Raw genomic sequence first — 12,084 nt, 5'->3', positions numbered from 1 at the left:
AGCCGCGGGTGTTTAAAAGGCCCGGGGGAAAGCCACGGGCAGGGGAAGCCACGTCAGGGACACAGTCTCCAGCTGGGCTGGGCAATGACCTCTGGCCACAGCAGCAAACCTTTGCAGCAGTGTGAATAAACATGGTCCAGATGCTGCTGTTGGAAGGGGAGGAAAGGTAGAGGCATGGACTTGCCCAGGGCACTGCAGGTGGGGATGCTGCTCACCCCCAGATACCTACCCAGGGAGACCACAGCCTGTGCTTTGTCTTCAGGGGAGAAAGGCTGGAGAAGCATGCAAGGAGGAGGAAAGATCTGCTAGTGGGTTTAAGGAGCCCACCAGAGCCTTGCTCCAATCCCTTCACTCCCCAAACTCCTTATCTCTTTATCACTCAGAAATGAGTGATAAAGAAGCCTCAGGCTTCTCTCTCCTTTCTCTGCTACCAGCAAGTTTTTCCCCACCTGTATAAGAACATCACACAGGAACCGTGAGCTCCTTGTGCTGCTTCTTCATGTGAAAGAGCCGATACAGGCTGCTCTGTTGGAAACAGGGCACTGGTCTTGCTGGGCTGGCTCCATGCAAAACTTCTACCTGAGCTCTGACTCTGAGCTACAAGGGGACCCCAAAAATGTGTGCAGGGGTCAGATGTGCCTCTCAACCAGCAAACCTGAGATTTCAGGGCACTCAGGCTGGGCTCCACCTCCCTTAGATCCTGCCTGGAATGTCCCTTGTAAGTCCCATGTATCAAGACAACAGATAAATGTGTGTCAAAACACCCTGTCACTGCAACTCCGAACAAACATGTCGAACTGTTTCACGCTTCTTTACAAACCAGTCTGGATTTCAAGGAGACTTTCCCTGCACGTCCTGGTGCGCACGTGCCAGCTCCAAGCTGCCGGCTTGGTGGCTGTGTTGCCCCCGCTTCTTTACAAACCAGTCTGGATTTCAAGGAGACTTTCCCTGCACGTCCTGGTGCGCACGTGCCAGCTCCAAGCTGCCGTGGCTGTGTTGCCCCTCAGTGACGCCTGCTCAGAGTCTCCGGTGCCTGCTGGCAGAGGACCAGGCTGCCCTACGGAGCAGAGCTGCACAAATGCCCTGGGTGCCCACCACAGGGCTTCTGCCATGAGTGTGCCAAAATAAACCCTCTCCAGAGAGCAGAGAGTTTCGAAGACGCACTGTGGGAGTTGTGAAAACATCCTTTTTTGTGATGCCAGGCAAGAAAATAAAAGAAACTTAGTGACTCACGAGATTTTCACTGTTGGTTCACAAGCCAGTCAGCCGCGTTGTGAAACACAGGCCGTACTGGCTGGGGAGATGATACCACCTTCTGTTTATCCCAGGCATCCTAAAATAACCCCAAACCCAGTTTGTTTTCCTGTTTTCCACTTAAGCTGGGACTGTTCAGGATTCAGGAATCAGACCTTGGATGGGAACAGACTGTAAAGCTGTGTCAGACACTAATCACTTGCAAGGTTTGGGTTGGACGTTAGGAAAAACTTCTTCCCCTGGAGGATTATCCAGCCCCAGGGTGGGATCCATGGACTCACACTCGCCTCGTACCAGCACTTCCAGACCTGGCCGCTGATTAGTCTGTTTGGATCGCGGGTCTGCTGGGCCAGGCGTGCTGGGCTGATTCAGCTCAGCGAGCTGGAGGAGGCCGGGTGCAGAACGAGGTGACCTCAGCATCTCCAGCACCCTCACCTCTCCTCTCAAACTCCAACAAGTGGCCAATTGCATTCACTGGGAATACAAAACAAAGCAGCACCCCCACCACCTAAAACCACCGATGTTTTTGGGGGGTTGGGAACAGTCAAAAGGACAGAGATGGCTGCAGAGCTGCCCTTTCCCCACCAAGACACCACACGCGTTTTGTCCCCCACAGAGTATTTTATTGTTTGCCTCTTCTCCTCCGACTTCGCTGTGTTTAGCCGCTGACAGAGATGAGGGGAGAGGGTTGCTGGGATGGAGTTTGGGGCATTGATGGGGATGAAACAAATTTCATTTGCGCTTGGCAGGTCTCTGTAGTCCCTGTAAGTGCTGAAGAGCAGCTGGACTGTGATGGATGGACCTGGCAGCATTCAAAGACCTTCACCAGTTTGGGAGTGTGGTTGTTTTCTTTTTGTTTGAACTCTTTTCGGCTGGATCTGGCCGGGTTCAGGTCGTGATCACAGGTTGTTGCTCTGGATTAACAATGTGTGGGTACCCGGGAGGCTGTTGACGGGGAGTTCAGAAACAGGCAGCCTGCAGGAAAGCCCCGGCATTTTGCAGCAGTTACTGGAGATGGTGAAATGCAGTGGGAGACTGGGGAGCAGCAGGTTCAGAGGCTTGGTGTGATCACATTGTGTGGGGAAGATACTCCTCAGCCCACACAGCAGTAGGATGGTGCCAAAAATTTGTTCTGTACTTGGCATGAGATCTAGATCCCACCCATGTCACCACTTCTTGTGTGACTTCTTCCCCTTCCTGAAAACAAGATGCTGTTGCTGCCACTTCCCTGTGAAGGAGAAAGGGCTCCAAAAGCTGGTGGTGCTCAGCTCTGCGGGGCCGAGGGCTGCGCTGGCCCCTCTGATGCTCTTCACTTGCTTCTGCTTAGTGCTGGGCACCCTGTTTTAAAGCTCAGCTCCTGTGTGTATCCACAGCCACACGTGTGTACTGAGGGGGGTCACACACCCTCCAACAACCACATGCTGGTACCTGCGGGGGCCGGGAGTCAGTTCTCGGTGGTTTGTGTGTCCCCTCTTCACGTATGCATCTTTGGTCCCTGAAGCCTTGCAGCAGGGATGCGGGGTTACCTCCAGTGCTGTCACCTGCGGGGGTGGCTCCTGTTCAGCCCCGCTCTGCCCTGAACAGACCATTTTGGTCTGGTGAGAACTGAGGTTTTCTCAGAAGCCCCGGATCATTCTGTCTAAAATCCTCCGACCAGATCATGGTTTGGAAACAGCTTTTTTCTAATTCTAGCATGAGGCCGCCTGTTTCCATGTGACTCCTGCAAGCTGCAGCGTTTCCCCCGACCAGCTTTATAAAAAGCCTTTGCTCTGAGAGGGTGCCAGGCTGTCTCACCTACACAAGTCTGCTCAGCGTCACCTCAGCTCTGCTCCCACTGACGGATGTCTGCACCCGGCAGCAGAGCACTCACAGCAAAATGGGATTTGGATGTTTCTGGCTTTTTTCTCTCTTTTTTAATAAAAAAAAATGAGAGGAAGAGAAGCACACAGAGTTGAGGATGCTTTCAGCAGTGCTGAATTCAAGGCAAGAGGCAAGACCAAGTTTTTCTATGGCAGCACCAGGCAGATATCTAGTTTGGGACGCGGCCAGTCTGGACCATCATGGTTCCAGTTTGCCCAGCACTACAAGTGGAATTACTCCACTTGGAAGAGTAGGGCCCTCGTTATCCAACTTGTCATGGTGGCTGCGAGGTCTGGGTGTTGCACAAGCTGTGCAGGGTACCCTTTGCTGCATGTGCCATTTGCTCATTCACATCAGCGCACAGGGATTCGCCAGTTTTCGTGGGTGAAAAGTCCCCCCGTTCCCCCCTCGGCAGCATTCGGGGTGTGAAGGAGCGTGGGATGCATTGAACTGTGTGAAGAAGGGCCAAGCAGCAGGGAGGTGATGTAGGATGGTGTCTGGGGTGGTATGAGACACGTTCAGGCATGGAGTGGTGTGGCGAGTTGTCAGGTAGCACTGGGGGTGGGAAGGGCTATGAGCTGGGCAAAGGGGCTGCAAGGTGGGAATTGGGCTTTGTGAGGGTGGTGCTCAGGAGTCAGAGGAGAGGCAGTGGTGAGGGGTGTGAAACAGTGCCAGGCAGTGCAGAGGATGCGCAGGGCATCAGCAGGGCCGTGAGGTGATGCATGATCCAGGGACCTGAAAAATCCTGAGAAATCCAGCCCCCCAAACCCCCTCCAGGCCATCAGTCAACCCGGGGACTGACCTGGGATTGCGGGGAGAGGGGAGCGCAGCCTTGCAAAAACACGAGGTTTGGAGCAATGAGGCAAACTCCTCTTTTTAAGACATGACTGTGAACAACACGCTTTCAGCGCCTGTGTCATGTGGGAGCTGAGATTGGAGGCATCACAGTGAAAATGGGTTGAAAGGAGCTGGGATTTTCTGTGCTAGCTTCTCTTGTAGCCTGGAGGGCTCTGGGACTGGTGCCTGTCTCTGGCTGTCACAGTGGCTGTGACACCCTGATTGCCGTCTCTATCTCTTCCCAGCACCACCAAAGAGAGGTACATGGCTGGTACATTTGGGAGGTACATTTGCTGGTGCTTGCAGATGCCCAGCTTTGCTGCAGGGTCAGGGAAGGGGGCAGCTGGTGGTACTGGTGCCTCAGGTCTGGCCTGTGTCACTCTCTCAGCCATGCCCTCACCCTGCCCAAACCTGGACTGAGGATGGAGCCGAGAGGGAGTGACACAGGGGTGATGCTCACATTTGCAGACCCACTGAAGTAGTCCTTGGTGGTCCCACCAGGGCCACCTGCAGAGAACGTCTCAGACGGCGAATTCAGACTAAGAGCAGCTCGTTCCCAGCTAGTGTATCCTCGACAGGTTCATCTATCATCTCCCGAGCTCTGCCAGCTTATTAGCAGATGTTGTCCTGTCCCCAGAGGATGAAGAGGGAGGGAAACAAATGGACCACACTACAGATGGCTGGCAGAACCCTCCCCGCACACGCTGTTTCTGAGATGAGCCTGCTGCTCCATCCAGGGCTCCTTGGGCAGGCGATGCATGAGAGCATGGGGCTGGTGGGCTGGGAAAAACAGGCTGTGCAGGGTGAGGGGATCAGTGGAAGCCCTGTGGTGTTGACCCCAGCAGGCTGGGGTGATAATTAGGGATCCACCTATGCGACAGAGGGCTGGAGATGTGCTCTGCCCAGCCCAGGTTTAATGTTGGTTCTTGTAGGCTCTGCTGGTGACACTGGGAGCAGCCAGGTATCTACACCACAGTGTAGATGTGCAAGTCCTGAGCTGGGCTGTAGGCGAAGGTCTGCTGCTGTCCCACGTGCAAAACCACTGTGAGATGAAAGTGCAAGGACAGGCATCCTCGGCTGGGTTTTGTAGAGAGAACAGCAGTGGGGACAGGAGGACATCAGTAGCAGGGCTTCTGGAGGTCCACAAGAGGCAGGACTCAAGATCCTCTGACACAGAGCAAGGGTATCAACTGTATAAAATCATACAAACGAAATACGATCCCCTCCTTCTCCAGGGCTCCTGGGAGGGCACTTCTGGCAGGTGGCAGCAGCTGGTTGCAGTGAGGACAGCAGGACAACAGTTCTGCACCTCCCTGGTGGGTGGCTTTGGATTTGGGTGGCTTCAGATTTAGGTGGCTTCAATGGGTGCTACAACCACGGCTGTGGCGTCCTGTAGATTTCAGACCTGGTGCGTTCGACTGAATTGTTCTTGCTGGCCGCTCCCCTGATTGTTTGTTCTTACCAGAGCTTACCTCTCTGAGCCAGGGGTCTTCCATATGCCACTGGCCTGGCATGAGAGAGCTCAATCCAGAGCACGATATGCTTGTCATCCTGTGCTGTAGAGATTTCATATCTTGCGCAAGTTCCAAGCTGATGCCCTGTCTCCTGTCCCTGTGAAAGGCTTTGCACGTGTCCTGCTTCCATCTAGAGCAAGCACTGAGGCGCACGGAGGAGCACGGCCCCTTCCAGAGCAGTGCCTGTCCCAGCTCCAGTTGCTCTCCAGGCCCCCTCACGTGCTTGTGCTGTCCAGGTGCTGGGAAGTGGCTCTCAACGGCTCTGCCCTGGTGCGCAGATTCACCTGTAATTTGTCATTTAGGATAATTTTCCCCCTGAGTGCATCTAAAATAATTGTGAATCATTGCTACAGGTAATTAACTTTTTTTTTTTACAGCATTAAATGCTAAGTGATTACAATTGCTTGGTGCAAATCTGCGGTGCTCGTGTTCCTATCCTTCCTGCTGGCCTGTCTCTCCATACCTGATCAAGCACTGATTTCTCTGCCCTTAATTAAACATTGGTGGGGAGAGCCATTCCAGTGCTTCTTGAATCAATAGTCCCTGGTTCCTGCATGGGTAGAGATGACGGTGGTTTGCAGATACAAGGTGGGGGGTTCACAGAGCAAGTTGAAGGCGGCAAATCCTGGTGTGCACACTGGCTAGCATGGACTGTGGGGCTGTCTCATCGCTTGGTTCCCATCTGGCGGGCTGTGCTCATGCCCTGTCTTCAGCCTTTCCCAGAGGAACTGTGAACTCTTCTTTCTTAGAGATCTGGTTTGCTTTTTTCTCCAGCTAGCTACACTCCAGATTTCTCCCCACTAGAGAACAGCTCATCTCACTCTTACACTTGAAACCAAGGGGTTGCAGACCAGAGGGTGTTGCAGCATGGGGCAGAATGCGATTGGTAAAGGCAGAGAGGGCAGAGAGTCCCTGGCTCTCTTGATGTGCGGCATTAACAGGAACCAGTCAGCACCAGAGCTTGGCAAGTGTCCTGGGCTCTCCTTGGAATGGCTGGCTGGGTCCAGCAAACCTCCTCTCCCAGTTCCATCTGCCCTGTTTTCTCTCCTCTTCTGATGTCCTTGAGCACATGAAAGGTGTTGAGAGAGCTGGGGGGCAAAGCCAGCCCCAAGCTGCTGCAATTTCCTCATGAGTCATATCTCTTTCCTTGCATCCCCAAGTTTGGGCATTTCCGCTTCTTGCTCTGACACCGTTTGGGGACTGGAGGAGCAGAGATTCGGGGGCAAACTCTGGCATTTCTGGCCTTAGCTTTTTCCTGCCTGCTGTACGAACCTGTGAGACCAAGCTGTGGTATCAACCCGTGGTACCAATCTGTGGTACCACCTGTGGTACCAACCCATGGTACCAGCATCTCTGGCGTGTGCAGCATGTGCACGTCCTGCGGGTGATATTTCTCCCCTGTCTTTAAAGGGTGCGCAATTTGGTGCACAACTGTCACAGAAGCGGGTGGCAGTCTGAAGAGGGGACTAAGAAGCCACCAGGGAAGTGTGTAGCTTGAGCACAGCCTTCAGCTGCCATTGCTGGAAGTAGCTCAGTTATACGTTGGTGGGGATCAGTCCGGGGAGATCTGTGGCAAAGAACAGAGCGTTATTAATAAGAAAAGAAATCAGCACCTAGAAGCAGAACAAAGAGCCAGCACAGAGGGCCCCAGACCGCCGGGGGTGCTGAATGGCAAGCAAAGCCCTTCTACATGCTTGAAAGCAAAAACTGAGGCAGTATGCAGAGGAGACCACTGCGGGTAAAGACGGGAAAATGAAGGTATTGCCACCCCAGCAGGGAAAAACAGAGATGACTCAGAGCCAGGATTAACACTGGAATCACTGGAACTGGTCCTAGAAGTATCGGATGAATTCAGGGACCCAGACAAAGCATGGTTTTCCTTACTTGGAAACAAAATCTGCAAGAGAGGACAGATCCTTCCACCCCCAGACAGATACCTGACACGCCACATGTCACTCTCGAGCTCATCGATTTTCCTAACGAGAGACAAGTTGTTTGTTTCTGTGACAAATGATTCACTCGAGGGGCTGCTGGGAGAGTTGGGGGTAGGACGGAGAAGACTGATGCCAGCCCCGGCGTGGGATGAGTGTGTTCTCCTGCTGCACAGCCCCCAGCTCCAGGAGGAGGCAAAGCAAGTGCTGTCAGAACACTCACACTCTCGAGCTCATCGATTTTCCTAACGAGAGACAAGTTGTTTGTTTCTGTGACAAATGATTCACTCGAGGGGCTGCTGGGAGAGTTGGGGGTAGGACGGAGAAGACTGATGCCAGCCCCGGCGTGGGATGAGTGTGTTCTCCTGCTGCACAGCCCCCAGCTCCAGGAGGAGGCAAAGCAAGTGCTGTCAGAACACTCAGGCTGGCTCGTCCGGCTGTGCTGTCCCTCCGCAGAGCACAGGCAGCGTGTGCTGCAGCATGGAACTAGAAAAGGTGCTTTTCCTTCACAGAATCACAGGTTCATCTGCCATTTCCCTCAGCAGCAAACCCACACGGCTGTGAAACCCCTCCAAGGATGGAGACTTCACCACCTCCCTGGGCAGCCTGTTCCTATGGCTGACCACCCTCGCTGTGAAGAAACTTTTCTAATATCCAATCTGAACCTCCCTGGCCCAGATGTCCCTCAGCAGCACACCCACACGGCTGTGAAACCCCTCCAAGGATGGAGACTTCACCACCTCCCTGGGCAGCCTGTTCCTATGGCTGACCACCCTCGCTGTGAAGAAACTTTTCTAATATCCAATCTGAACCTCCCTGGCCCAGATTGAGGCCATTTACTCTCATCCTGTCACTTGTCACATGGGAGAAGAAACAAGCCCATACGGCACTGCACTCTCCTGCCAGGGGGGTGTCAGAGCCAGAAGGTCTCCCCGGAGCCTCCTTTGCTCCAGGCTCAGCCCCGCCAGGTCCCTCAGCCGCTCCTCAGCACATTGTGCTCCAGACCCTGCCCCAGCTCCGCTGCCCTGCTCTGGACACGCTCCAGCCCCTCAATGTCCTGGCAGTGAGGGAACGAAAATGAACCAGTATTTGAGGTGTGGCCTCACCAGCACCAAGTATAGAGGGTTTTGTGCAAAGAAACCTGTTTTGCATAGCAGCACACCAGAGGGACATAGGCCGTGTTCCAGGGGTGGAGCTTGTCATCCTTGAAACTACCCCCATGCCCCTCTTGGGCACCTGGGCACACCAGCAAGAGCAGTGTGGCAGCCACTGTGGAGTGAGGACTGTGCCATGACTCTGCCCCATAAATGGTTCTTAGGATGGTTAACAAGGTGGTTTCCAGCGCTGCCTGGTTTGATCTTTGCAGGGCTCCCTGTCCCAGCACCAAGCCGTGGCCCAGAGGGGTGGCTGTGGTGGGAAGGACTCTGGGCAGTGGTCCTGGGTGCAAGGAGAGCACATCAAGCTTTTCAGGCAGCTCACGAAAGGCAGAGGCACCCAAATCTGCTTGTGAAACAGGGGACAACAGCTACCGGGATGGCAGTGAGCACAGCTGGGGAGAGACAGGAGCAGTTTTCACAGTGCCTGGTTGCCAGCTGGACAGCAGGAGGGCGACTTACCCAGGCGCTGGGGAGAAGGACTCATTTCCCACGCACTGGGACGGGGGTGAGAGTGGGGTCCAGCTTTTTGCTGGTGGAATCTGCTGGGTCATGGGATGCTCCTCGTCCAGGAGCATGCCCCTGACCTCTGCCCCTTCCCTCCTCCACAGCCTGCCAGCTGGGATTTTACAAGTCGGCCCCTGGGGACCAGTTGTGTGCCAAGTGCCCCTTGCACAGCCATTCGGAGAGCCGGGCTGCCCGCGTGTGCCGCTGCGACAGCAGCTTCTACAGGGCGGCACTGGACCCTCCCTCAGCCGCCTGTACGCGTGAGTACCCCAGGGCAGGCGTCACATCCTTGGTCACAGCTGATGTTCCCTGGCTGAGCCCAGCATGAGCCCTGGCCTCTGAACACGCTGCCCAACGTGCTGTAGCAACCTTCAACCCCGGGTCTCCCTTCGGTGCATGAGCTGAGACCCCCTTGGCTGCACTCCCTCACTGCCTGCTGCCTTATCCTCATCCTGCTGCTCCCCAAACATCCTCGGCCAGGGTCTGCTTCACCCCCTGGGGATCTCTCCTGCGACGGAGCATGGCGAGACCATGGCTCTGATGGCAAGCTCACCTGCCCACTCACCAGCCAGCGTTCCAGCCGCTCCCCTTGCAGAAGCCCACAGGTGGTCAGACCCCTGGGAGGCCACGGGGCAGCACAAGCGTTGCTGTGCTCCCCTTCACTGTGGGTGGATGGTGGCACCAGGGTTCGTCATATGGTTTCAGCTCAGCTCTCTGCAACAGGCTGCTCTGAGGGGCCCAGTGCTACTAAAAGGGGACAAGAACATCCCAGGAGGAGTCCTCCTCTCTGTGGTTGGTCGAGGAGGGCACAAAGGTGTGGGGCTGCCGGGGTGAAAGACAGGTCAGCAACAAATGACTTGTGTTTCCCTCAGGGATGTCCACCCAAGATTGTTGATCTCCCCAGGATATGTGAGTTTATCCTTCACTTTCGAGGAGCAGGTCCTGTTCCCCACTGCCCACCGACACCTTGGCTCTTCCCCCATGAAACCCCATTGCTTCTTGCTTCACTCAGAATAAACATCAGCTCTTCTCTGCCTGGCTTTTGGCCTCCTGGTCCATCTTACCTCCACGGCATTTCACCCTGAGCCCTGTCCGTGACTTTGCTGTCTCCTGTTCGGAGCATTTCCTCCTCTGGACAGCTCTGGGTTCCCTGCAGCGTTGTTTGTACATGTGGGTACCTGCTGCCCGAGGTGCATCTCTCCATAGTCCCATGCTCATCCAGTCCCCACACACTCAGCAGATCCCACCCTGAACCTCTGCTTCTCTTACAGGCCCCCCCTCTGCTCCTGTGAACCTGATCTCCAGTGTAAATGGCACCTCAGTGACACTGGAGTGGGGCCCACCCCTGGACAAGGGGGGACGCGCTGACATCGTCTACAACGTGGTCTGCAGGCGCTGCTCAGGGGACACTGGCCAGTGTGAGGCGTGCGGCAGTGGGATCCGCTTCGTGCCCCAGCAGATGAGCCTGGTGCAGGGAGCACTGACGGTGACCAACCTCCTGGCCCACACCAACTACTCCTTTTGGGTGGAGGCTGTCAACGGCGTCTCCGACCTCAGTCTGGAGTCCAGGAGAGTTGCAGTCGCCAACATCACCACAAACCAGGCAGGTAGGAGGAGCAGACACCCCTGCAGGCTTTGCCTGTGTGGGCAATGCTGATGTTGCTCCAGCTGATATCTGCAGGAGCCAGAGCCTGCCCTAGTAGCCAAGGGCTGGTTTGGTGATGAGCATGGCACCCCCAGGAGATGTTACCCTGCTGCTGGAGGTGGGTTCAGGGAGCTGGGGCGGGGCTGGATTCAAACTGGCGCCCAAGGCAGCTCTTAGCCTTCACTGGTTTGTGCCATCCTTTTTCGTCCTCCTTTCCCCCTGCTTCAGACGGCAGCCACTGGCAGAGGCTCCTTTTCTGCAGGAGACAGGGGGCACAGAGAACACTTGTTTATTGACAGGAACACTAAGTGGAGCATGAATCTTTCAGGCTGTTCCTCCAGCCTTCTGCACCTTCCCCAAGGGCCAAGCAGCAGTTCATGCTCTGCTCTTAGCTCGCAATGATGCCAGGCCCTGGCAGGTGACAGCGGCGTTTGCTGGGAAAAGTCCCTCTCATACATGTCTCTTCTTTACAAACCACTTCGTGTGAAATGCTCTTTCCCCAGGAGATACGTCTGAGCAGTGCTCCAGCCCAGGTAGTCCAGGACCTCTCTGCAGGGTCACCTGGGCACGTTCCCAGACCAGAGCCCAGCGAAGCCCCTTTCCGTGGAGCACTCTGCAGGCAGGGAGGACAGGGCAGGGACTGACCCTTCTTGTTAATCCTCCCAGTTGGAAATGAGCCGGCAGGAACTTCCTGTGACGCTGAGCCCCTTCTGCTCCCATGGCAGTGGTGCCAGCAGGAGAAACCTGGGGACCTTGCTGGGTTAGCTCATGGCTGGCACAAGAGCAAAGCCCTTTTGTTACCGACACCAGCCCGTAGCACTCCTTCAGCACTCTGCTGAGCCCGTGTGGAAATGCTCCGTCCCCCTGGCGTGCTCCTGCATGATCCCTCCAAGTGCTGACGAGCAGCGTCTGCCTGATGCCTTGGAGGGGGCTGCCAAATATTCCCATTTCAACACCTCTGCTGGAAAGTGGATGCTGCGAAACCAGAGGAATTGGGAATTTGGAGGTGACTGTGCACCAGCTGCTGTGCACCACGGAGCACCTCTGCCCCCCAGGAGGGGCTGAGGGACCCCAGCCACGCTGCACTTGCCCATGCCAGGTGCTGGTCTCTCTTGTCCCCCCAGCTCGGCCGGATGAGCAGGGCAGGAGCAGGTGCAGCAGAGATGCCCAGGGCTGTCTGGGGAGATGATGTTACACGTGCCCGTGGGGTTTAGCTGATTCCCACCATCCCACCCTGTCCCAGCTCCTTGGGTCCTATGTCCCAACAGTGATTTCTGCTTCTCAGAGGAGCCAGCTCGAAGACGATCTGACCTATAACTGCTGCCTTTCAGTCTCTGGGTGCCCCCCTGCTGCTGCAGCAGTGGCAGCCAGCAGCTCCACCT

The 12,084-nt window shown here is 55.5% G+C and overlaps 1 protein-coding gene across 1 annotated transcript in view; it reads left to right on the top strand.

Moving 5' to 3' along the window:
* Positions 1-12,084, top strand: part of EPHA8 (EPH receptor A8) — a 29,064-nt gene that overhangs the window by 5,606 nt on the left and 11,374 nt on the right. Inside the window, exons 2-3 of the mRNA XM_010144950.1 lie at positions 9,162-9,317; positions 10,329-10,664. Coding sequence (XP_010143252.1) covers positions 9,162-9,317; positions 10,329-10,664 — 492 coding nt within the window. The remainder of the gene's footprint in view (positions 1-9,161; positions 9,318-10,328; positions 10,665-12,084) is intronic.

Source organism: Buceros rhinoceros, unplaced genomic scaffold (genome assembly GCF_000710305.1).
Source record: "Buceros rhinoceros silvestris isolate BGI_N320 unplaced genomic scaffold, ASM71030v1 scaffold9321, whole genome shotgun sequence".
Taxonomy (NCBI): Eukaryota; Metazoa; Chordata; class Aves; order Bucerotiformes; family Bucerotidae; genus Buceros; species Buceros rhinoceros.
The sequence above is the reverse complement of the archived record's forward strand: the minus strand, read 5'-3'. Positions and strand labels throughout refer to the sequence as shown.